The 26,383-nt window shown below is 45.9% G+C and overlaps 1 protein-coding gene and 1 non-coding gene across 7 annotated transcripts in view; one reads left to right on the forward strand and one right to left on the reverse strand.

The window, feature by feature from the left end:
• The first annotated feature begins 18,415 nt into the window (after positions 1–18,415).
• CDC16 (cell division cycle 16) overlaps positions 18,416–26,383 on the forward strand; it is a 28,197-nt gene continuing 20,229 nt past the window's right edge. For 2 of the 6 annotated variants that reach the window (XM_030856650.2, XM_060287904.1), the window contains exons 1-8: positions 18,416–18,571; positions 19,819–19,873; positions 19,973–20,070; positions 21,178–21,216; positions 21,480–21,620; positions 23,767–23,926; positions 24,897–24,988; positions 25,492–25,625. In XM_030856650.2, coding sequence (XP_030712510.1) covers positions 18,524–18,571; positions 19,819–19,873; positions 19,973–20,070; positions 21,178–21,216; positions 21,480–21,620; positions 23,767–23,926; positions 24,897–24,988; positions 25,492–25,625 — 767 coding nt within the window. In that variant the 5' untranslated portion in view covers positions 18,416–18,523. Of the gene's footprint in view, positions 18,572–19,818; positions 19,874–19,972; positions 20,071–20,666; positions 20,884–21,177; positions 21,217–21,479; positions 21,621–23,766; positions 23,927–24,896; positions 24,989–25,491; positions 25,626–26,383 lie in introns of those variants that run through there. The other 4 variants (XM_060287901.1, XM_060287902.1, XM_030856651.2 and 1 more) reach the window with 4 other exon arrangements.
• TRNAR-UCU (transfer RNA arginine (anticodon UCU)) lies at positions 20,254–20,326 on the reverse strand. The gene has a single exon. It is a non-coding gene; the product is annotated as a tRNA-Arg (tRNA).

The following is a 26,383-nucleotide window of genomic DNA, read 5'->3' on the forward strand; positions in this document are numbered from 1 at the left end:
GGGTCTGGGGCCTCTGCTGGTCTGGCACAGACAGGATATGCTGCAGTTTATGTTTAAAATTCCAGAAAATATGGGTTTCATTGACTTGGCAGAGAAAATGGCCCTTCCCCGCTAGAGCCCTGATTCCTTCTCTTCCAGAGCAGCGTCTCCAAGGAAACACTGGACATTCCTTAAGTTGCCGAAGGGCTTAACCACCAGCTCGTCTGGATGTCTCTTCAATCTTTCTTTCTTTCTTTCTTTCTTTTTTTTTTGCTAGTTTAAATGTTAACTTGCAAAATATCTCAAATATTTTGAAGGAAGGATTTCAACTTTTCATCCTCCTTTCTCCCCCCTCAAATCATCCTCATTTATCCCTAACTCTAAACTTATAAATTACTTAACTGATGGATAACTTTTCACCGAGGGAGGATAAGGTTTCTATAAGATCAACCAGTAAATCCCATTAGCCATCCTGGAAGAGCTGGAGCCCTCAGTTACTGGAGTTGTGTATTATTCTAGGCTAGCACCCCAACCCCAAATAACCCACATACGTGAGAAGGAAGCAAAAACAGAACAAACACAAGTGACCTCGAAGAGCAATGGTTCAGTGTTTTTGTAACCAGTGCAGGGGGCTTGGTGGAGACACAGTGTATGTGAGGTTGACCCCAAGCTCGCCCGGCCCCCGTGAGCCTCCATTGCTCATTTGTAAGAGAGAATATGAACCCTCTCCCAGAACTCACGTCAGGGTTAAACATTTGCAAAACTGACTACAAAAGTGCCTGGCATTTACTTGGCAAGCAATGAAATAATGAAATATTATTTCTTTCTTCCTTTACTGTATGCATCTGCCACACAGAATAAAAACACTAACCAAAAAACTCACTAACTTGAAAGGTATATGCACTCGCCCTGTTCACAGCAGCACTATTTACAACAGCCGAGATATGGAAGCAACCCAAGTGCCCATCAATGGACAAATGGATAAAGAAATTGTGAGATACATAGTTATACATATAGATATCATTCAGCCATCAAAAAGGATTAAATCTTGCCATTTGTGACAACATGGATGGATCTCTAGGGCATTATGCTGAGTGAAAGAAGTCAGACAGAGAAAAACAAATACTGTATGCTCTCTCTTATATGTCAAGTCTAATAATAATGATAATAATAACAAGCTCATAGATACAGAGAACAGATTGGTGGTTGCCAGAGGCGGGGGTGGGTGGTGGGAGACATGGGTGAAGGAGGTCAAAAAGTTAAAAAAAAGTAAAGACAGAGCCTTTAACATTTATGCAAACCCTAATTTTGTTTATCTAAAATCCTTTATTAAGAACACATGGTGGGGGGCTTCCCTGGTGGTGCAGTGGTTGGGAGTCTGCCTGCCAATGCAGGGCACGCGGGTTCGTGCCCCGGTCCGGGAAGATCCCACGTGCCGCGGAGCGGCTGGGCCCGTGAGCCATGGCCGCTGAGCCTGCGCGTCCGGAGCCTGTGCTCCGCAACGGGAGAGGCCACAACAGTGAGAGGTCCGCATACCACAAAAAAAGAAAAAAAAGAGCACATGGTGGGCAAGTGGTACCTTAAGATATTTGCCCACCTCAAGGATTTTATAATCTTGGTGTGTATGGTGTGTGTGTGTGTACGGTGTGTGTACAGTGTGTGATGTGTATGTGTGGTGTGTATGTATGTGTATATGTTGTGTGTGTGCCGTGTGTATGTGTATATGTTGTGTGTGTGTGTGTACGGTATGTGTGTGTGTGTGTGTGTGTGTGTGTGTATCGTGTGTGTGTGTGTGTGTGTGGTGTATGTGTGTGTATGTATCGTGTGTGTGTGTGTATCGTGTGTGTGTGTGTGTGTGTGTGTATCGTGTGTGTGTGTGTGTGTGTGTGTGTGTGTGTTGGAAATCAATGGATGATGAATGACCAGGGACGCCATTAAGGTTATTTCGATTCTTACTTGAGAATATTGCATGAGGAACAGGGTGACATTTTTCCATAGGTAACTGAATTTAATTATGAAATATCTTGTATTATCATTTAATGTGTTTTTTGAGAGCCTACTGCTTACCAAGCATTCAGCGTCCAACAGGGATTTGTTATTTTAGGCTTATAGTTAAAACTGAAAGAGAATCCAATAGGTTCTATTTACAGGTTTTAGCCATTTAAGATAATGGGAAAAACTAATGTGGCTTATTTTAAGCCTTAGGAATCCATCAGTATGTTTACTGAGGTGGCTTTCCAACCTACCCCTCGAGCTATATATAAGTTTTGAGAATATTTTGTGATCACATAGGCCGTCCCTTGATGGGCTGTTTGCCTGATTATATCTTAACTATGTTGTTCAAATAAATAAAACTGTAAGAATTCAACTCCTAGCATTTCATGTGAAACACTGATCTGTGCTATGTAGTCCCCCTGACACACACACTGTGGAAGGTCAGGATAAGCGGACACTCTCCAGGGCAGGACACAGCAGGGAGCCTTCATTCTCCCCTCTTCCAGGTCCTGATGAGTCCATACCCTTTCCCTGAGAGCCCTGGACAGCTAGGTCCCATTACCCCAGACTCTATCCACAGGCAGTTCCCAGCACAGCCTTTCAGGGAAATAAAAGCAAAAATAAAGACTCTGGGGTTTGGCTGACGTCCTAAAGGCCCAGCAAAACATCCAACACCAACAAGCCAACAGGTTCAAAGTGCAATCGTGGAAGCACCAATCTAGTGTAAAAGTACTTTGACCCATTTTAGAAAGATTTTCAACAATGAAATTGAAATAGCAAAAGATGATCTGATTATTTAAATAGATATTTCTCCAGAGAAGATGTACAAATGGCCAATAAGCCCATGAGAAGATGCTCTCTGTTATTAGGGAAATGTAAATCAAACCCACAATGAGACCTCCCTTCACACCCACCAGCTGACTAGAATCAAAAGACAGAAGATGAGTGTTGAGGATGTGGGATGTGGTGCCAGGATGTGGCAACAGGACGCTCTTCTTCTGCCAGTGGGGATGTGAAATAGCCACTTTGGAAAATGGTCTGGCTTTTCCTCAAAAAGTGAAACATAAAGTTACCATGGAACCTAACAATTCCACTCCTTGGTATACACCCAAGAGAACTGAAAACACATGTCCTCACAAGAACTTGTACAAGAATGTTCCATCAACTGATGAACAAATAAACAGAATGTGATATAACCATACACTGGAATATTATGCAAGCATGAAAAGGAATAACGTCCTATACGTGCCGCATCGTAGCCGGACATCGAAGACGTTGTGCTCAGTGAACTAGGCCAGATACAAACAGCCACGTAGCGTATGATTCCCTTTTCATGAAACGTCCAGGATAGGCCTAGCCACAGCGACACAAAGTAGATTGGTGGTTACCAAGAGCTGCGGAGGACAGCTGTCAGCCACAGCGGGTTTGCAGGGGTGACTCAGGCCTTCTAAAACTGGATTCGGAGATGACTGCACAGCGTTGAATACACCCAAACCACCGAAGTACACACTTTGAAAGGATGAATTTTATGTTGTAGAGTTATGTCTCCACAAGACTGTTATTTTTTAAACGGATATGATGAATTCTAAATAAAGTAGAATTGTGAATGAGTTTAATTATATACTCCACTTCCCATGCATTCTAGTAAATTGGTATTTTACTGTCCTTACCTAAGGAAAGTAAAATTTGTTTCCAACATGTATTTTTGATCCAACAGGAACTGAAACTGAAATTTAGCAAAGACAAATCCTGGACCTGAGAAGCGAAGTGCAGGGGCGGGCTTGGAACACAGCGCTGGAAAAGAAGACGTGTGACAGAGCGAAGCAGCACGCGGGACAGGCGAGGAAGCGGGAGCAGGGAGGAGCGCTGGGGCCGCCTGGAGGCTGAGGGGCCCTCCTGTACCGTCCTTCCTGCTGCTCTAGGGGTTGTGCTGGGCCGTGGAGGCCGCGCCATCGGTCACATGCTGCCCTTCCTCCTGGGCCTGGGGGCTCCCATCGGCTCGGGCCACCAGTTCTTCCCCTGGATCCACATCAGAGACTTGGCAGGAATCCTAGCCCACGCCCTTGAAGCAAGCCACGTGCAAGGGGTCCTGACCGAGTGGCTCCAGCCCCCTCCACTACCAGCGCTGAGCTTGCCCGGGCCTTGGGCGCAGCCCTGGGCCGCCCATCCATCCCTCTCCCCAGCACGGTGGCACAAGCTGGCTTTGGGCGAGAACGTGCCGTCATGCTGCTGGAGGGCCAGAAGGTGGTCCCCAGGCGGACGCTGGCTGCCAGTGTTCCTTCCCAGAGCCGGGGGCCGCCTTGAAGGAAGTCCTAGCCTAGGTGGGGGAGGCTCGGGGAAGGGCCTGAGGCCTGTCCCGCAGCAGGGGCTTCCTAACGAGAAGCTAGAGCTCAGGCTCTCCTCTGCTTGAAGCCTGAAGCCGTCTGGTTCTCAGGGAGTCCTCTGTCCTTCTCATTGTCCTGTTGCCTCCCCTTATTTAACTGAGAGACTGTCCGCTGTTTCAAGGTCGCAATCTCATCAGCTTGGGACCTTAACCTCTTCAACTGCTGCTAAATAAATTCCCAGGTTTGGTTTCCCTGCATGTCCTGTTCCTGGCCCATTTCTCCTTTATTGCCGTGTAGAGAATGTTCCGCAGTTTAGGCAATAAAGAGAAATTATCTCACTAAAAAAAAAAAAAGAAGACGACGTGTGAGAAGTGGTGATGGGAAGATGGCAAGGCCATCGTGGCCAGCCTGGTCCTCAGAGTGCCGGCGCTGACCTCGGCCAGGGCAGGCCCCCTCGATTATCACACGAGGACGGCTTAAATGCACGTGAGTCAGCACTCCGAAACCGTGTGTTCACAGGATGTATTTGACCAGATGATGCAGCAAAACTATTTTTTGTGCTTCTTAGGCTGATAGCTGGAAACAAATTATGCAGAGTAATATTGGGAGTTAAGGGCTTTTGAATTGGATTCTTTTCTAGTTATTAATTCGTACTTTGTTACCATATTTTGTGCTGTTGTGGATTTGCTTACAATTCTCAGGTGTATTTGTGTAATTTGCCTTAAAAATCTGTGATTATTACTTTAACAAATATCTAAATAAATCAGATTAAAACTCCTCAGTGTGATGAAAGTACACCCTGACCCCAAAATGCACAACATAAGATGTAAAAGGAATCAGTAGGTCTTGGATAGAGCGACTAAGCACTGCTGAGAGGCTCTCAGAATCTGCTTCCTTCCTCTGCACGCCCAGGTAAGATCGTGCTTTCCACAACCACGAACATCTATCCTGTAGTTAAGGCCTCAAAAATAAAATTAAAAAGATGAAAAGACTCATTCATTTATCAACAAACACTGTGCATGTGCCAGGCCCTGGGGCAGGCCTGGGGTTCAAGACAAGAGGGACTGACGCGGTCCCCGCTTCGCGGAGCTGGACCCTCGGCAGCATCACAACACCTAGTGCTCTAGGCTATAATGAACTCGTGCTGCAGGTTTAGTTTAGGCTGAATTCTCTACTAAAGCAAAAGGGGGGAACCAGCAGCTTACGTCACTCCTTCCTGCTCAAACCCTGACGGCACCCCTGGAGGTCAAGGGCCCGTCTCCTCTCAGGTGTCCACGTCTATGTGGAATCACCCAGGTTCCTCCCTGCTCCTGACAGGGAGGTCCTTCAATGACGGTGTTTTTGTTTGTTTGTTTGTTTGAAAGAGTGTTTATTATTTATTTAATTTATTTTTGGCTGCATTGGGTCTTCTTTGCTGTGCACAATGAAGTGGGGGTGAACGGGGACTACTCTTCGTTGCGGTGCGCGGGCTTCTCATTGCGGTGGCTTCTCTTGATTCAGAGCACAGGTTCTAGACACGCGGGCTTCAGTAGTTGTGGCTCACGGGCTCAGTAGTTGTGGCTCACGGGCTCAGTAGTTGTGGCGCACAGGCTTAGTTGCTCCACAGCCTGTGGGATCTTCCCGGCCAGGGATTGAACCCGTGTTCCCTGCCTTGGCAGGCGGATTCTTAACCAGGGCGCCACCAGGGAATCCCCAATGACAGTGTTTAAAATCACGGGCCTGGAGTCAGACAGACCTGGATGTGAGTTTTGACCCTTCAGAGGATTCTCTGAGTGGCGTGAGAAGATTACTCAGCCTCTCTGAGCCCCCGTCCGTAGAGCGAGCTTGCACTAGAACCTGGCTCTCGACTGCGTGCTCGGCATTCAGTGTGCTGTGGGGCGGCGGATCCCAGAGCCCCCGCAGGCTGTCCACATCCCTTTCCTGTCAGGAAGCCTCAAACTGGGCACAGCACTGTGTTAAGAGTCTTGCGCTCAGTGATAAATTTGATAGAAAAACCCTCCGAGTAGCAGCTGAATGCTGGTTTACAAGCGCTCGTGTGCGTCCCTCCTTTGTAACCGTGGCACTTCAGGGCCAACACCAGCACTTCCTGCTGGCAGTCAGTTTCCGTCTTGCCTGACCCTCACCCCAGTGACCACGTTACTCCCAGAGTTGAGTTTTAGAAGCTGGGTTTCTGCAGCTTAGTCCTGAAAAACCCAAAGGCAATGAATTTAGACAATATATTTTTGACGTTTGAGTCTCCATGGCACTCAACTCCAAAATCCAAAAAGCAGCTTGGAAGAACACAAGGGAATAAAAAAAGATTTGTTATACCTGATAAGCTTGTCAAGAAATGTCTTGTTTCTAGAAAAGAAATGTGTTACCTGTTGAGCTTTTGAAACAATTACTCAGCTACCTGTATTCGCTAAAGAGACTATTAAAAGTTCAACAAAAGAAGCACAAAAGATTCTGTAACTGGAAACGTTGCTATTTGGTCATGAGAACGTAATTCTTTTTCCACCTGCCGCTTCCCAGAGAGTCAACAGCTCATAAAGCTGCTGAATTGCTCCCCGGGGTCAAGGAGCGGCTCTCCTTTGCTGGGAGACTCCTCTGGCTTTGGCTTTTCCTCTCTGGCCTCTGCCCACGGAGTCTCTGCCGGGCAAGCGGTGTTAGCCCATACAGGCCCCTCAGGGTGAAAAGTGGCCATCCAGGAGCTCTTATTTTGAAGATAACTTGAGAAATAAAGAACCGGGTGTGTTTTCAGGTGTTTGTCCCATATTACCCTGTGCATCAAATTAGTTTAAATATGTAGAATTTTGGAATGCTTTTAAATCCCCATAAACGTATTGACCGTAATGACCGGGGACGGCGACAGGGGAGGGGAGGAAGAGGAGAGAGGGGAGGGGACTGGGGAGGGAGGGGGCTGCACAGGGCTCTGGGGCCCAGACTGACCCCGGGTAAGACAAGGAGGCACTGCCCCCGGGGCCTGCAGGGCCCGACTCTGCACTTGGGGGGCTGGGTATGAGCACCCCTCCATCTCGGCCCCAGGGCCCCAGCTCCCCGGAAAGCTCCCCATCACCACAGCCATGCTCTCACTCTCAATGACAGTCTGGGGGCCGATTTTGTCTAGTTTTACACGACTCGCTTGCTTCGCCCTCTTGCTTGCTGCTAGATCAGCTAAAGGCCCCAGAAAGGCCACATAAGGCCGCCCTCGGGGCTCCTGGATCCCTGTATCCCAGACGGAGAAGGAGGTCTCTGCAAGGGCGGCCTCCTTTCCTCCGGCTCGGAGGGCACGCAGGCCCCTCCTCTGGTTGCCGAGCAGAGTCCTGAATGTGAGGGAATGTTCTGGAAATGCAGACGTGGGCGCTGGATAGAGTGTCTGGTGCTGAAGGTCTATAACTTCTAACTTCCAGAAACAGTGGTGTGGCCTGGGGGTCAGACATGCCCAGCAGAGAAAGCAAACTCCTGTGAGAAACTCGCGTCCACTGGCCGGGTGGGCAGAACCTAGGGTGCACATTGAAATGATGACAACTGGAAACTGTGACATGGGCTTGAACCGCTGGGAAACAAGAGCAACTGACTTTGAAGATGACTTGAAAGAAACAAACTGCAGTGTGTTCTCAGGCCGTGGTGCCCGTCCAGTCAGGCAGCTCAGGAAGCCGCCACAGCCCTGGTGCCCGTCAGCTGGGACGGTCGCCGTGCAGGGTCTGTCTCCTCTTCCCAACATCAACTACGAAGTCCTAAAAACACGCCGTAGAAGCTGAACAACACTTCTTGGTTAGTTACTTAGAAAACAGGTTCACTTCCACATAATCCAGGAATAGGTTGGGGAAACCACATAGCAAACTGACCCTGGAAACAGTGGCTGAAACAGACAGGGCCTCGCTGGTCCTCAGGGCCTTTGACCCGGCCCTCCTGCCGGCCTCCCGAGGCCCCTCGCAAGACCCGGCCCAAGGCGTCCACTAAACCGACCGCTCGGCACCCTGGGCCCGCGGGCCTTGGAGAAGCCAGTAGAGGCGCGCCCTCTGCTGGTGGCCCCGGGGCCGCAGCCCAGCTCGGAGGGCTGCCGCACGGGGTGGGACCGCAGAGCCCCCAGTTCTCTCCCTTCCTACTGTTTGATGAGAACCGTCCAGGAGCCCACAATTCCAATCCCCCTAATTAGCACTCTTTTTCTCATGTTTTTTCCAATATCTTCATCAGCTTGTGAATTGTAGCAAAATAATCAATTGTTCTCAACCAAAATGTACTAAGTCACCCGGAATGCTGCGGCCTGATAGAGAAAGATGACCACGTGCGATCTGCGCTCAGCTGAGCAGCTCTTCAGCACGGTTGCATGGCTGTTGTTTTATAATAAGGGTCTCCAAGTCATGAAGTCCAATTTGGGAAAACATTAGAGTCCCCAGGAATTTTAACAGAATTGTGTTTAGAAGCAGCGGGAATAGGATCTGTAGGGAGGAAAAAGCTTCCTTTTACCCTCCGAGGATCTGTGGGCGGCCGAAGAACTGAACTGACAGATACAATACAGGAGGGAACCATAAAGCTTGTTTAATATTTTAAGTGAACATGAGAGTCTTCAAAAGGAAAATGAAAACATGAAGAAACCAATAGACTCAAGACCTTACTTACCTTTTTAAACCAAGAATGCTAAGTTGTGGGGGTGTGACAAGGAAGAGGGGCTTGGGCTGCAGAGTGCCCTGTGGAGCCATGACTGGGGGTGCACGGGTTAGTGGAAGATAAGGGCTGTTTCGCAGGTTTGCCTGTAGACCCGTTTCTGCAGACTCCGGTCTCTGGCGCTGAGAGCGGTGTCCTCTACTTGGTGCAGGAGGGCATCCTTCTCGAGGTAAATTTATGCCCTGCTTTTAGGCAGAAAGGGGGAGGGCAGAGAGCCCTCCTGCATCTGCTGTTTCTCCAAATAATCACTAAGCCAAAGTGGTGTCTTTTGGTGTGGCATGTTCTGATCCCCTTCAGATCCTTCTGAAAACCCACTCAAAATAACACTTCCACGTGAACCACAGCTTGCCACGTGCTGTCAGAAGGGAATTCAGACAGTGGTGTGCACACGGTTGTGTCTCTTCCTCCCGGTGTTTTCCCTTTTCACATGGTAGTGTCCTCTGCTGGCACAAGGCGCATTTTCTCCGAAGGTGCACGGGGGGATAACGCCTGACCTCTGTCACTGATGTGAAAGATCATTGCTTCTTCTCCTTCTCCTCTGGAACACCATGGCTTCTGATGTTTATTGAACCCCTTCCCTGCTGCCTAAAGCATCTACGTTTCCCTTTTTCCAATAGCGTGGGCCCCACCCAGCCCCAGTGTCCCCCAGGGCATCCTACTCTTTCCTTGCAGGCCTCTGGCAGCACTGGACGAGACTTCCTGCACACACACACTTGACATAAGGGTAGCGTCACCAACAGGCTTCGTGGAATGAGAGAAATGCTGGTGTAGATCGAGCCCCACACAGTCAGCCTCCTTCAAAGTTCTTGTTAAATGTCTCTGTTCCCCTGACTCTGTAGTCTGAGTTCCACTGCCTTCCTCCTTTCTCTGCTTCCTTCTTTCCCTGTGTAGCTTAGATGTCCCTTCTTCCCTGGCAACTCCACTCCAGCCCTCAGTTTGCACCTCACACTCAACAAAACCAGGACCTCTTCATCAAGCTGGACCTACTGCCCTTATCAGCAGTTCAGCAACCATCCTTTCATTCCCTAAATAGGACTCTTGTGGAGCTTCTATCCCACGCTGAGTAGCTAAAAAGTATTTGCCCAACAAAATCTAGATATCTGAGGACCAGGTGCGGAGGAAGGTTCGGCTGCTAATAAGACCACGTGCATGTAGGTATGTACAAGGATGTGTGCGTATCTCTAGCTTAAACACTTTCACACCTTTTTTCAGTGATGTACTGCTGTTATTTTTAAAAAATTGTACTTCTAATTAAATGTAAAAGCTTTGCACAGCAAAGGAAACCATAAACAAGATGAAAAGACAATGCTCAGAATGGGAGAAAATATTTGCAAACGAAGCAACTGACAAGAGATTAATCTCCAAAATATACAAACAGCTCATACAGCTCAATATAAAAAAAAAAAAACAATGTTTTTCTGATGTTTGGATAGAGGTTAATCCCAAATTTGTAGAGTTGTCATTGTAAAATGACAACAGAATATTTGCAAATCACTGTCTAAGGAATTATCTGTGTCCTTTCCACTTTAGCCAATAGGAGTCAGGCAATTACTCTCCCGCAGTGGCCTGATCACATCACTCCTCACTCCAGTGAACAAGATTGTTCTCTATTCTTTTCTGAGTAATTTAAATTCATGAGAAACCCCTTGAGATGTTTAATATTCTGGTCAGACTGAAAATCTGTGTCCTGTTTTCCTGACTGTATTTCATGGACTGTTTAAGGAAGGACTCATTAAAAGAAACAGCAAAACAGAGACTTATACATATGCAATTTCACAGAACTTAGTACTTCATAAAATATCATGTGCAGCTGTTCCCCAGTGTTCGGCTGACTTCAGACAAGTTGACATGCAAGAAGGGTGGTGGGGAAGGGTTTAGAAACTCCTGGATGAAGTTGTACGACTGTCCAACGTAATTCACGATTCGACTGCTGATATCGGGGTCCTGTTCTCTTTCTGTGTGTCATTCTTCATTGTCCCGCTTCGAAGACAGTGGAAGTGACTCCTGCTGAAGAACAGGCGATTTGAGGGATGTAAGGGAAGCACCCTGCCCGCTGTCCCGCGTCCCTCGCTGGCCCTTGGCCTTTACCACCCCTCAGACACCTGAGCTGTGACCTCTAACTGGTGCACTCAGGTCACAGCTGTAGGTGTGCGGGGGCAAGCGGAGGGGGCGTCTTTCCCACCACACACACAGGTGCCCACCTGGTGGCGCATCTTTTTAACTCGCTGCTGCCTGCCGGAAATGCCGGGAGCAGCCCCGTGCGCGGTGAGTCCAGTGAGCCCTGTGGACACGGGCTGCTGTTTCATGTCACATCCTTGGTTAAAGCCCTGAAGGCAACCGCAGCAGTTGCAAAGTCCACGGAAACGTGAAGCGCAGGGAAGGCAGATCCAGCTCAGGTTGTTATTCCCGAAGGAAAAAGTGCCGTTCCGTCTGAGGCGGAGGCCAGGGAAGCCAGCCTGGCCTGCGGTAGCCGGTGGGGCCTCGGCACCCAGGACCCCTGAGGACGCAGGGCTGGCCGCCTGGGTACCAAGCAACTGACCGTCCAAGGGGAGGGAGACCCTGCCACCTTCCCACTGCCACCGTGGCCACGGAAGGGGGAGGATGGAGTTGTGGCGGGGGATGGTTCTGGATGGCCGAGGAGTTTGCCCTTTGACCAGGCCGACACTGGCCTGGAGCTGCTGGGCAAACAACAGGCCACAGTCCCGAGGGAGGTGAGGGGCAGGTGTTAGTAACTCCTAAGTCTTTGTCAGGTTTCAGCATGTGCATTTTGGGAGGACACAAATATTCCACAGCAGGCTCCTGCTTTATTCTTGCCCTTTTTTCCCTCCTGTACCCGTTGCCACCTGCAGCCACATCGTCATCACTGATCTTAGAATGACACACCTGGAGCTGAACCTTGCATCACTATGGTTCCCCTACCACACTCACTAACTCCCTAACGTGGGCTAATATGGTTTATAAATATTTCCAGCAACAGCATTTGATAAAGAAATGGTCTTAACTAGATGCTGTGGGCTCGTTAGCAAAAATCCTCCGGTAGCCAAGGGTCCTGCTTGCCCCTTCAGAGCAGTGGCCAGAAAGGGCACAAGCCCCTTCAGTAAATCCCTGGGACTCAGACCCCTGTCCTGCAAGGAGGTGACACTGCCCCCGAGGTGGTGAGGTGAGTGATGTGCTACATGGGAGGCTACTGTGAAAGTGGAGAAGCCTCGTTTGGGTATTGGTTACTGCTTAAAGGTTCTTGGGACTTTGAAATTAAACTTCTCCAAGGTTTAGATTCTTCACATAGTCAAGTGTCAAGAGAGCACCTTGATTTGCTTGCAGTGGAGAAGTTTCCGTAGCTGCCATCAAGCACAGCAAAGAACGAACTGGAAAAACGTGACAAGCTGTGCTTTCAAGGGTGTGTTTACTTTATTAAATCCTTTTGCAATAAAACTTTTTTTTTTTTTTTTTTTGCGGTACGCGGGCCTCTCATTGTTGTGGCCTCTCCCGGCACAGGCTCCGGACGCGCAGGCTCAGCGGCCATGGCTCACGGGCCCAGCCGCTCGGCGGCATGTGGGATCTTCCTGGACCGGGGCACAAACCCGTGTCCCCTGCATCGGCAGGCGGACTCTCAACCACGGGGCCACTAGGGAAGCCCTGCAGCAAAGCTTTTAATACCTGAAGACATTTGAAGAGCCTGGCCTCATGGAATGAAATAAAAGATGTATGACCCTCAAACACATCTGGAAAATGTCAGTATGATTCAGCTCCTGAGGGCTGTAATCCAAACTGAATTCACTGTTTTATTTTGTCTTTTTAAAAATGAGTTTGATGGAAAGAAAATTTTAGATTATATTTGTGATTTTACTAATTATTCATCTCAAATATATGACTTTAACACAGACATATAAGTTAATAAAAAAAAAAGTTCAGTGAAGACGCTAAACATGAAATTGGGTATGACAAGTCGCCTGGCCAGCCTTAGCATGACAGAGAAACTCCGGGCCTACCTGAGATTCCAGAAACTTTGTTTGGCAGCCTGGTCACTGCTTTTTAGCCATTCCATGGAGCTGAGTGGGGCAGGAGATAAACAAGAGCTGTCTTGGTGCAGAGACGTCAAGCGGAGTGGAGCAAACTGTCCGGCCTTGAGATGGACCCAGAAACGGCTGAGATAGATTTTCACGCTGCCGTTTGTGCCGCCCAGGCTTCTTAGCAAGACTTCTGCTACACCTATTGCCACTAGTAACAAATGCCACGCATAACATAATATAATGTCGTCTAATGCAATGCAATATATCCTGATATTCACGTTAACATGATCACAGGAAGATGTTCAGCGTTATTCTAAGCACTTTACATGAATGACCTCATTAAGGCCTCACACACCTCAATCATACGAAGTGAGCGCTATTTGATAGATGAGGAAAATGACACACCAGGAGGTTGAGGAGCCTCTGCTCCGGATCTGAACTGAGGTAGTCTCACTTCAGAGACCCTTTCCCACCAGACAGCACACTTGCTGCCTCCCACAGTGTGGCTCTGAGGTTTTCACAGGACCTTCACGTCTGCCTCTGGCTGCCCTCCCCACCCCACGACTACCCTCCAGTAACAGTGGGTAAAGCACTTGCCTACGGTGCCGGGAAGAAAATATGGTCCTGGAAATGGCAGTCCATGCACTTGGAGTTGGCCTCCAGCAGAAAGGATGGCTTTTGTCTGATCCATTTATATTTTCTTACCCTGGTGTAATAAAGGCATGCCTTTGGGTGGCCGACGTGGTGAGCAGAGTAACAGCTCCCAAGATGTCCATGCCTAATTCCTGAACTTGTGAATATGGTACCCAAAGTGGCAAAAAGGACTTTTTGGAGGTGACTAAGTTAAGGGTTCTAAATACGGCAGTTTTCCTGGGTAATTGGGGTGGAAGCATTATAATCACAAGGATCTTTATAAGTGAGAGAGAAGCAAGAGGGTCCGAATCAGATGGAGGCTTGAAGATGCTGCGCTGCTGGCTTTAAAGCCCAGGAGCCAAGGGTGTCTGCAGGTGTCTCAGGTGTGGAGAAGGCAAGGGGTTGGATTCTCCCCTAGAGCCTCTGGAAGGAGCACAGCCCTGCCCACACTTTGACATCAGTCACGACCCACTTCAGGTAGCGCTTGGAGATTAGGAAACAATATTAGAGCCCTACCAGGAGTGGCTGACTATTTATTTCCTCTCCTTACCTTCTCCACCAGCGTTTGCTCCCAAGGGACATATAGACTACAGGGCAATGTGAAAACGTGAACTGGCAATCACAATGGTGTTACTAAAAAGTGTAGGAGGGACACGTAAGCCCAACTTGGGGGCGCTCAAAGGTTTCCTGGAGGAAACGGTTGCTCTCTTAAGATACATGTCTCTCTGCAACTACACGCACGTCAACCTACTGTAAGGAACTGGCTCACGCAGTTGCGGAGGCTGAGCTGTGCCAGGGTCTGGGGCAGCGAGCCGGAGACCTGGGGAGCTGACGCTGTGGGTTCCAGTCCGAGTCCAAAGGCGGGAGAAGGTCAATACCCAGCAGTTAGGCAGAGAGAACAACCTCTGTCTGGCTGCACCTTCTTTTTTTTTCTTAAATCACGTTTTTCTCCATTATTTTGTTAACTGGTGATTGTATCAAATGGATTTTGAACCAAGTTGTGTCTCTGATAAGCAACATGTGTCTTTTTTATTTGTTTGTTTGCTTTTATCATTTGACGGCGCCATGCGGCCTGTGGGATCTCAGTTCCCCAACCGGGGATTGAACCTGTGCCCCCTGCAGTGCAAGCGTGGAGTCTTAACCACTGGACCGCCAGGGAAGCCCCTGGCTGTACCTTTTTGTTCTATTCAGCTCCTTAATGGGTTGGATGAGGCTGCTCCACATGGGGGAGGGCAATCTTTACTCAGTCTACTGATTCAAACGTTAATTTCATCTAAAACACCTTCACAAACACACTCAGAGTAATGTTTAACCAGAGATCTCGGCATTCTGTGCTCTAGTCAAGTTCATACATAAAATCAACCACCACAGCCACTGAGGTATGACCTGGAGTGTTAGTTTGTAAAGCATCATCACTCCGCCTAGTCTGATGAATAGAACGTGAAACGTTTTTCAGTCATCAGGAAGAACAAAGCAGGTTCTGACTGGGAACTTCTCCAAGGTATACCAGTGAACAAGGCAATTCTCAGAATAATCACATACTGTGTCCCTCATTTTTGTAGAAAAGAAAAAGACATATTTGTAAATGTGCATATGTGCATTCAAAGCACAGAAAGGAGAGAAGGAAATGCACAACAATTGACAGTGATAGCTTTTGAGAAGAGGGGGGACGGGTCAGGGGAACGCCTACAGTCTGTACACACCGTCATCACGGGAGTCTTTTATAGAGCGCATCCATGCGAAACTTAAGTGACAGAAAAAGACAAAATCTAAGGAGGTAATGCACACATAATTATATATAATATCATTAAATGAAAGAAGCAATTGAGAATATGGCTTGAACTATAACCTGCCATATGCCTACCCCAAGTTAATGAGCATGGAGCTGATTATGACCTGCTGGCATGAAAGGGGTGGGAAAGGAAGAGAAGGAAAGGGAAAGACACAGGAGAAGAAATTTAAAGGGACTGTTTCAAAATATTATCCAGTGTATGTGTATGCATAGAAAAAGGACACGGCAGGCAACTCACAAAAGTAGTGAGAGAAGAGTTTTTGAGTACACGGAATCTTTGTGGGAAGCTTTATGTTCTTTTGGCTTCTCTGCATTTTCTGTCTTTCCTAGGATTTTATATCGATAAAGGTTGTATCTACTTTTAAAAGGCAATACAGTACATGGTCTGAAAGGCAAAAAGCTCAAAGGCATACCCAGGGAAAAGTCTCTCCCACGTCCACCATCGTTTAACTTCCAGCACTTCTCCCAGAGGCATTGCACTGCTGCCAATGGCCTAATTGGTCCTCCCAGGGATAGTTTAATGATCTTTCTACCCATTCTTTAGTTTTCTATTTTACCCAAACGGTCACATATGATAAACACTTCCCTATCCCTTGCTTTTTCCCCCTTAATATATCTTGGAGGTTTTTCCATATCCGCACGTAGAATTGCCTGTTCTTTTAAACAGCTGCATGGTATTCCACTACGTGAGTATGCTGTGGCTTCTTTTATCAGTTTCCTACCTGATGGGTTGTGAAATTGTCCCTAATTTTTTGCTTTTGCAGACAATGTTGTAATGACTATCCGTATGGGGCAGGTCACTCCGCACACATGCAATATGCATCTCTATGAGAGGTTTCCCAGAATTGGAAGCGTTAGGGCAGAGTATATACATGTTTAGGCATGGAAGACATGCCAACTTGTTCACCACAGAGAGTATATCAACATCACTCACAAAAACAATATAGGAGGAGGCCTGTTTCCCCTACTCTTGCCACAAAGTGTTGCCAAACTTTTTGATCTTTGCTGCTGTATATAAAGTGATACCTCACTATTTTAATTTTTCTTATTATGAGTGAAGTTGAGCTTTCTTTCATATGTCTATTATTCTCTTGCATTTCTTTCCCTATGAACTGTAGTTTCATGTCATTTACCCCCTTTTTTCTCTTGAGCCATCAGTCTCTTTATATTGGCTTATTACATCTAAAGGAAATTAGCATCTTATGGTAGATTTCAAATTTCTCCCTAGCTTGTCTTTTGACTTCACTTGCTGTTTGCCTGTCTACATTAAATTGTTTTTAGGTAATGAGAATGCATTGCCTTTATTTTAAAAGTTGAACTTCATTATGGGGAAGGAAAAGTTCAGATTATGTCATCTCCATTTCAATTGCTTACATGTCACTTGATTTCTCACTTGGGTAGTACTGACTGTTCCCTGCTAGTCGCTCCACTCCTTCATGAGTCTTGCATCTTTGCATCTACATATTTACACACGTTTCCTTCTACTAGACTGAACATTTTACATGAGCAGAGGTTGCTCTCAGGTGCATAACTTTCTCATCTTTGCACAGCTAACTGCTGGCACCATGCTGTGCAGATTAAGTCGAGTGAAACATATTTGTCAAATGATGTTTCTTTCTGCGTTCAACTTGTCAAAAAAGGGGTTTTTAACAGCTTTATAATGTAGAGTTTACCATACCATATGTATGGTTTACATGTGTATGGTTTACATACCATAAAGTTTAAAGTGTAGAGTTCGTGGCTTTTAGTTTATTCATGGAGCTACGCAGCAACCATTACAATCCATTTTAGAGCATTGTCATAACCCTGAAAGAAGTCCCGGACCTTTTAGCGGTCACTTGTCATCCGCCCAACCCCATCCCTCACTCCAGCCCCTGAAAACTACTACTCAACTATCTGTCTATACTGACTTGCCTATTTTGGATATTTCATTTAAATGGTGTTAAAGAAAAAAATATTCAAATGACCTTTGTTAAAGCACTGTAAGATTTTATTCAAAGGTGGAGGACTACCAACACAGTTATAGGGACCATTGAGATGGAAATCCGCAGTGAGGGAGAGCTCGCGGTCAGCTCAGAACGCAGCATAGGCAAGTGGGAATGTATAGCCAAGGAGCCGGGTGGGGGCCCACCAGTAGGAAGTGGCTAAGAGGAAGCATCAGGGTTCGGAGGGTTCTCCCTGAAGGTGGGCCAGGGTGATCAGATATCACCTGGGAGATTGTAGTGGATAAGGAAGGTACAGGGTGGGGGATTCTGGCTAAACTGACATCAGAATTCTTGCAAAAATTGTACACGGCAGACAGGAACATGGAAGTCCAAAAGCCAGGCCTAGCTGAAAAAAGTTCGGGGAGCCTGGGCAGACTTTGGTCAATGAGAGAATCTGTCAACGGAATCATACAACATGAGGTCCTTTGCGGTTGGTCTCTCTCACTCAGCATAAGGTTCACACATGTGTCAACAGCTCATCCACTGTTGCTGCTGAATAATGTTCCACTGTATGGATCCAAGATTTTAATAGACCCGCTTTTCCAGTTCTTACTCGTTTTTGATCACAGGTTCCTCTACCTCAGGTTGAGGAATGAGCCTTTGGGTTTTGCCAAAAGACAATCTGAAAGGGACACTTGGCCATGGCGACCACAGGCAGAACTTCTACATCACGTGCCGGGACGGCGTGTGCACCCACCGGTCCGCACAACCAGCCTCTGAGGTGGTTACCGCCGTTTTTACACGGGAAATGCGAGTCACACTTGGAACCACGGAACCCGCGGGGCGTAGCTGCCAAGCTCCCGCCTCCGAACGAGCTAATCAGCGAATCGCGCACGGATACGTCATTGGCTGCGCGTCCGCGGCGGCTTGAGTTGCAGAGGAAAGGCGTCCACGGCCGCACGAGAACCCCGGCCACCCGAGGGCCAAGAGAGAGCCTCGGCACTAACGGCGCGCAGCCCGTTTCCGTCTCCAGGAGGGACGCAGTTGCGGAGGACTTCCGGGGCGGGGCCGGGCCGGGAGCGGTAGTTTCCGGGCGGCGCGCGCGGCCGGGTGGGGTCGGTCCCGGGCTTGGGGCTTGGGGCGGTGGCGGCGCGGGGGCCGGGTCTGCCCGGCGGGCAGCAGGAGGGAGGGTGCGCGCCGGACCCCGGCCACGCAGCCATGAACCTGGAGCGGCTGCGGAAGCGCGTCCGGCAGTACCTGGACCAGGTGGGCGGCCCGATCCGGGGAGCGCGGGCCGGGGCTCGGGAGGCAGCAGGGGCGGCTGCTGTCGGGGTCTTGGCGGCGCGCGGTCCTAAGGGCCTGGGCTTTGGTTCGTGGTAGAGCCCCCGAAGGGAGGGGTCGAGCCCCCCGCCCTGTGCAGCCGGGAGGCTGAGGAACGCTGAGCGTGAAGCCACTAATGCGCGCGGCGAGCCTTACACGTGTTCAAGCCCCGCTCCGCAGCCGCCCCACCCCGGACACAGAGGTGCTCAGTACATACTTCGTGCTAGGTGGAAGTTGAAGGATTATTTTAGGATGAAAGTTGCGGGGTGGCCTTTGAATTTAGCTAGCTAATAGAAAATTTTTGAAAAGTTTAGTTGTCATTTTTATTTGGCCGAATTTAACTGAATAAAGATAAAAAAACAAATCTGTAGTCTCAAAATCAGTACTTTAAAAAGTTCCTGTTAACTACACTCTCATTCCCTGTAGTCCTCTTGAATGAACAGCAGACAGTGTTTAAGGGAAAGAAATGTTTCCAGAATCAGCAGCATCAGTTTAATCTGCGATGTCACTTAGTTTTTGTAAAATGTGTGCTCTCCCAATAATGGAAACCAAGAAGGGGAGAGAAAAGCGTGTTCACGGTGAACTGTTCGATGTGAAATGTAGCAGCTGAATGTTTGGCAGCACGCTGAAGGGCTGTATTTTGCTTTGCCGTAAGTCAGCTGAATTGAATAAATGCTTCCTGCGCCTTTTTTCTCTGGCTCTGGGGATGCAGTGAGGAAGGAGACAGGCCTGGTTCCACGCTCCAGGCGCTAACATTGAGCAGATTTGTAACCGTCCCAGAAGCATTCCTCCTCCCAATTGACTGGCAACAGAGTTGCTGGTTTGCATCCAGGAGGACTGAGGCAAAGACTGAGAACCTTACTAATGGCTAGATGTTGCAAAATGATCACTTAAGTTATCTACTTCTTTAGATACCTGCTGATACAATTTTGCAATGTATAAGTTAAAAAAAACTACCTTCTTCAACTGTATATATCAAAGGTCTTCCAATAATATTTTTATTGCACCATTGAACTAAAACTCACCTACCTGAGATATAAGATAGAGATATGACTGATAGACCCTTTACTACACGTAAAAAATTATTGTACTGAGATGCTGATTTATTATATAGCATTCTAATAATACCTATCTGTGTAAAGCTATTGAAGTAACAGGGCAATTACCACTTTTTTGTTTGTTTTTGGGTACAGCAGCAGTATCAGAGTGCTCTATTCTGGGCAGATAAAGTAGCCTCACTCTCTCATGGTAAGTGACAGATTCTGATTTTTTTTCTGATTTCTCTATCCTTAAAAAACTTTCTACTTTACCTTGCACCTCTGACCATTTATGTAATTTTCCCTCCAGAGGAACCCCAGGACATTTACTGGTTGGCTCAGTGTCTTTACCTGACAGCCCAGTATCATAGAGCAGCTCATGCACTTCGGTCACGAAAACTGGACAAAGTAAGTGATTGTATGAACCTTAAAGCTTTCTAAAAATGTTATTAGATTAGTCTTTTAGGTATATGTTCTTTTTATGTCAAAATATTTTTAAGGATTCAATTTTTCATATTAAATGTAAAGAGAAGATTTCTTGTGTACGTTTATTTTTTCTTTGGCCGTGCCGCGCGGCATAAGGGATCTTAGTTCCCTGACCAGGGATTGAACCCGCGCCCCCTGCATTAGAAGCACAGAGTCTTAACCACTGGACCACCAGGGAAGTCCAAGAGAAAATTTCTTATTCCTAATCTCGGTCACTTTGTTTTTCCCTCCCCCCACCCCCCATCTAGTCACTAAGTTTTGAAAATTCTGTTTCCTAAATAGCTCTGAAAGTATGGATAGTCCTTTCTATCTCATTACCATTCATACGTGTCAGGCCTGTAATTTGTCTGTTTTGTTGTTTTAGCCTCTCTCCTTTCTCTTTTCTCCAGTAACATCTTTCCCACACCCCACCTTCCTTGTCTCCAGTTCATCTTTTAAACTGTCAGAGGGTGGTCTTCCTAAAACAGATCTGATCACATCACTCACAGTGTAACTCAGTGATTTCCTATTGCCTACAGGATAAAGTCAGATGCATTCATAGGCACCCCAGGTGCTTCTTGATTTCTCTCCAGTCTGTGTCTGACCCAGCACCACCATCAGTGCATGGAATGTGTATCCAGTCATGCTGACTGCTTGCAGTTCCTTAGATGTGTGACAGTTATTCAGACTCAGTGCTGGAATGCTGACCAACTCCTAAGTTACCCTCTCCCCTGGAGATGTTTTCTTATTCAACTGGTTAGTATTTTTTATGCGATTCTTTCATAGTTTATGAAAGAAACTATGTGCTGTGTTTATGTCTCCCCTGCCACAACCTCCTTGAGGGCAGGTCCCTATTCCTTTTTGAATCCTTGGTGACTGGTAAACAGTAGGTTCATGATGAATATGGGTTAAAAAGACTTTTTTTTTCTCTGCGAGAGTAAAAGAGGAATTATGAAAATGGCTTTCTTCACTTCGTGGTTCTAGTTTTCTTTTTGATTGAAGATGCATATTATCTTGATCACTTTTTTAATAGATTAATTTCTTTCCTAGTTGTATGAAGCATGTCGCTACCTTGCAGCTAGATGCCATGTAAGTATGCTCTCAGTTTGTTTTATTCGATAAAGGTTTAATGATATGAATGTTACACATCCCTCCCATGAGTGTGAGAATTCAAAATACTGACTTTCCATTTACTAAAAGCTCATATGCCTGAAGAAAATTCTACTTTAGACATTTTAAATTTAAGTAATGAGTGGGTGTAATATTTATTACCCTTTTAAAATCTACTGTGATTGTGTGTGTATCTAGCGTCAGAAGTCATGGTTGACAAACGCTATTTCTGTTTTCTGCAGTTTGCTGCAAAAGAACACCAGCAGGCTCTTGACATTCTTGATCTGGAGGAGCCGATCAGCAAAAGACTGTTCGGGAAATGCTTGAAGGATGAAAGTAGCTTGAAAGACCCCTCCAGTGACTGGGAAATGTCACAGTCCTCAGTAAGTAACGCTGTAATAGCCATGCTTCCGTAGCATCAGTAAGAATTGCCCACATCGTAGGGCAAATGTAAATCACCTTCTTTTACTTGAGTACAATCACGTTAAAATAGTTTGATTGCCAACTTACTTAATTTTCCCAACCCACGAAGATGCTGAGACATTTCTGAGCCATCAGTTAGAAGTTGTAATTGTGTCCTCAGATGCTTGAATCTGAAACAGGCAGACTTAAGCTTTTTCTTCTTACATTTGATACCTTAAACTCCTCCCCACAGGTGGAATAATATTTTCCCTTCTTACTGTATTTCAACAGTGTTTTGTACTTACCCCAAGAAACCTTGATTACCTTAGACTGTTTCTTTCCAGGGAGTGGTGTGGTGTTACTGTTTATGTTATTTTGTGTATTTCAGTTTGTATACTTCATGCCTGCATAGAATTGCAAATTCCTTGCTGGCAGAGATTATACTGATACAGTGTAACATGGTAAATACCACCCAGGGTCAGATTGCTAATCTGGACTGTTAACTTTTTTTTTAACAGCTTTCTTGAGATGTAATTCACATAGCATGCAACTCATGCATTTGAAGTGCATAGTACCTCGGTTTTCAATATGTTCGCTGAGCTGTACAACCCTTACCACAGTCCGTTTGAGAACATTTTTTTTTTTACTTCAGCGAGAAACCCTGTACCCTTTAGCTGTTACCCACCAATCCCCCATTTCCCAGTTGTTCTTTATAACATGTCTATGAAGGAACTTGGTTACTCTACTGTTCATCTCAAGAAGGTGGGAATACCATACATTATTAGGGTTTTTTTTCTTTTTAAGAAGCACATTTTTTTGTGAAGAAATACATTTATGAGGGAGTTGAGGATTATCATTATTCTTGGACCTCTTATCCATTAACTGCTAAGAAATGCATGATTTATTTGTAATGCGTTATCTATTTTATGAGTTTACTTTTTTTAATAACTCATAGGATACTGCATAGGTCTAAGATTCTCTCATAATGTCGTCTACTATTTTTGAATTGTGATTTTATGATGAATCCCATTACCATTTTTATTTATTTATTTTTTTAGTGGTTTGAGAGACGGCAATTTTTATTTATTTATTTGTTTGTTTATTTTTGGCTGCGTCGGGTCTTCGTTGCTGCGCGCAGGCTTTCTCTAGTTGTGGCGAGCGGGGGCTACACTTGGCTGCGGTGCACGGGCCTCTCATTGCGGTGGCTTCTCTTGTTGCGGAGCACGGGCTCTAGGCGCGAGGGCTTCAGTAATTGTGGCTCTCGGGCTCTTGAGCACAGGCTCAGTAGTTGTGGCGCACGGGCTTAGTTTGCTCCGTGGCATGTGGGATCTTCCCGGACCAGGGCTCGAACCCGTGTCCCCTGCATTGGCAGACGGATTCTTAACCACTGTGCCACCAGGGAAGTCCCCATTACCAATTTTAGCTGCATCTCTGGACCATCTTTAAGCTCACTTATTTGTTTTTTGAGGTTCAGAATCTGGAACACAAATCAGATTTCTGCATCCTCCTGTTAATGGTAGTAGTGAGGTGGCTGCCGTGTGAGCAGCTTACCATGTGCTGGCTACCGATGGTACCACCTCTGATCCTTACAGAGCCTGTGAGTTAGATGAGGGGAGGAAACCGAGTCGCGAGAGGTTAGAGCATTGTCCAGGGTCACTCGTAAGTGTCACAGCTGGGATTTGAGCTCAGGTCTGTCCAGTTCCCAAAGGCCACGCTCCTAACCCTGTGCTGCATTGCTGCCGGTTTTCTAATATTTACTAAGGTTCGTTCATTGAGATCTACCTATCAAACGGTCTTCGTGTTTGATTTAATATACGTATGCTCTGTATGCTGTCTCTAAATCATTACCCTGTTTGAGACAGAACAAGTAATGAACAAAGTAGCAGTATCGTGTAAGCTAGTTATAAAGGTTTGTTGAAGTGAGGAGAGCCTAAGGAAGATAGATGAGAGAAGTTTTACTTTGCTTTTATGTTTCTATTAATTTATATTGTGTCTGACATTGGATGGAGCACATCCTTTTAGATGTAAAAAAAAAAAAGTCTTAGCCTTCAGACAATATATGATTTTTGATAAAAAATTAATTTCAGTAGTGCTGACTTAGTATGTCACTCATCATTTTTCCAACAGATAAAGAGTTCTATTTGTCTTTTACGAGGAAAAATCTATGATGCTCTAGATAACCGAACCCTCGCTACTTACAGCTATAAAGAAGCTTTGAAGCTTGACGTCTACTGCTTTGAAGCATTTGATCTTTTAACGTCACACCACATGTTGACAGCCCAAGAAGGTTTGGAAACCCAGGTGTTTTTATGTTTAGCACAATCAATACTGTTTGGATTTTTTTGTTTTTCTGAAATCTATAGAATCAAGAGCAGGCTATTATGTACAGGTTTAAACTTCCTTCACATCTTCAAACATGAAGCACGTTGCAAAATACAATATTGTGCGGTGCTTCTTGCCGTCAGAATCTTCAGGGATTGTGATGTGATGAGTGATTTAAAGTTGTAAAGAATTCAGGATCTGATTCAGTAATTTCCAACATGGCTGCTCTTCAAACCCCCAGGAGTTTTAAAAACATCACTGTGCAGGTCCTAACTCCAGACCAGTCGAATCAGAATCTGGTGGTGGGGCCCTGGCCTCAGATGGTTTACAGCTCCCAGATGATCCTGAGATCCATCAGGGGCTGAGAACCATTGACCTAGTATGTTGCCAGTGGTGTGAGGTGGATAAACGAGAGAAACAGAAAGTGGAGATGTTGTATTAATGGCATTCAGACACTTTAGCCTAATGCGTGGTTTTCAGCCAGGGTGGTTTTGCCCCCTAGAGGACATTTGGCGGTGTCTGGGCAGTTTCATTGTCACAGCTTGCAGGTGGGTGGGGCGTGGGCGGTTGCTGCTCCATCTAGTGGGTAGAGACCAGAGGTCCTGCACACATCCTACAGTGCGCAGGACAGCCAGCACGGCAGAGAATTGTCCCCACAGTGTCCGTAGTGCTGAGTGTGGGTAAGTGGCTTGGTGGTTCTTAAGTCTGGTGATGACTAGAATTGCCTGGCAGGTTCATGCAGAGCCCTCAAGGTGATTCTTATTACCTGGGTCTGGAACCACTGTCTTGGTTTTCTCCAGTTCATTCTATCTTGTTATTTTCTCTTTTGAGCTCAATTTACTTAAACCAAGAACTATAGAAGAATATTTTTCATTGCTGATTTTTCTTCCCCACAAATACTGTGAGGATGTTCCTTTTTTCTCAACATTTTTTAGAAAAAGAACTTCTTGAATCACTACCTCTTAGCAAGCTCTGTACTGAAGAACAGGAATTGCTACGTTTTCTATTTGAGAACAAATTGAAAAAGGTAAGTAAAAACACCAAGTTAGTATTTGCTTTGTATAAGCATCTTATTTCATTAAATTTGTCCTCTATTCTTTCACAGGCTAAGAATTTAGGAATTAATTTTTATCAGTTTAGCACATTTGCAAGGACAGATTTAGATTATTTAAAATATATGACGTGATTCCTGAGAAAGCTTCCCAAAGTATCTGTCTGCCTCCCGGGAACAACTCATACTTTTAAAAGATTGAACTATCAGATAATCAATGATGTGTGAAAATGAGGATTTTTTTCCTCGTGCTTCCTAAACTACTATTTTGTAAAATACTTCCTACCATGGAATTCTGTGATAAAATTGAGAAGAGAATTAGACTTGCTGAGAGGAGTACTGGTGATACTTGAAGTTAGAAAAGTTTCGAGCATCTCACAGGTGTCATTGTGTTAAACCTTGAAACACTCGGGCCACGTTGAGTCTGCCTTTTGATTCGGTGCTGCACACTGAGTCATGTTTGCATTTCTCTGTTTCAGTATAATAAACCTAGTGAAACTGTTATCCCCGAGTCTGTAGATGGTTTGCAGGAGAATCTGGATGTGGTCGTGTCTTTAGCTGAAAGACATTATTATAACTGTGATTTTAAAATGTGCTACAAGCTGACTTCTGTGTAAGTACATCCACTTATTTTTGTGCAGGAACGTAGAGTTTAGTCCATTTTACATGAGAAATATATGGGACCTGCTTTCTGAATAATGTCAAACTGATGGATGATCATTTAAGCTGCCTTTTCCATTTGCAGAGTACAGGGGGGTGGGAGTGGGGGGGCGTGTCATCTCAAAAGAGCAATATATTGACACAGGTGTATGCACGTTTGTTGCTTTATTCTATTAACTCGGGAGTATCCTGTCCCTCCCAGGAGATAATTTGCAAGTTTGAGAATACCGTCTGGCACACAGTTTTATGAAGTCCGTTCTTTCTTAAAGCAGAGGCTAATAAAATCCTATAGGTTCTGGGTGTCAGGCTCACTAACTGGCCAGGCCTCCTCCCCCAGCACCAGTCTTTCCATGTGCATAGTTAACACTTGTCCTTTACATGTACTGTTTTTAATGGATCTTTCGGGTTGCTTAAAATCCCTGAATTCACTAAAATTTTAATTGACAGATAGTTAGGATTCATTTAATATTTCATATTATTTTTGATCCTTCTAAATAATTAGACCAGTTATTTTATGTGGTACAGTTCTGTTAGATTAAAGTAAATGTATGTGGTGATGTTTATTTTTATTGATTCTGAATAAATCAGGATTTTCCCTTTCATTTAAAACTTAATCATTGCCTTAACTGAACAAGTCTGAAGATAATGGAGTTAAGAAAGTAAAAATGTATTCTAGCCCACAGTATTGTATGTAATGTGGTAATGACTGTT

The sequence above is a fragment of the Globicephala melas genome, chromosome 18 (genome assembly GCF_963455315.2).
Source record: "Globicephala melas chromosome 18, mGloMel1.2, whole genome shotgun sequence".
NCBI classification, from domain to species: Eukaryota; Metazoa; Chordata; class Mammalia; order Artiodactyla; family Delphinidae; genus Globicephala; species Globicephala melas.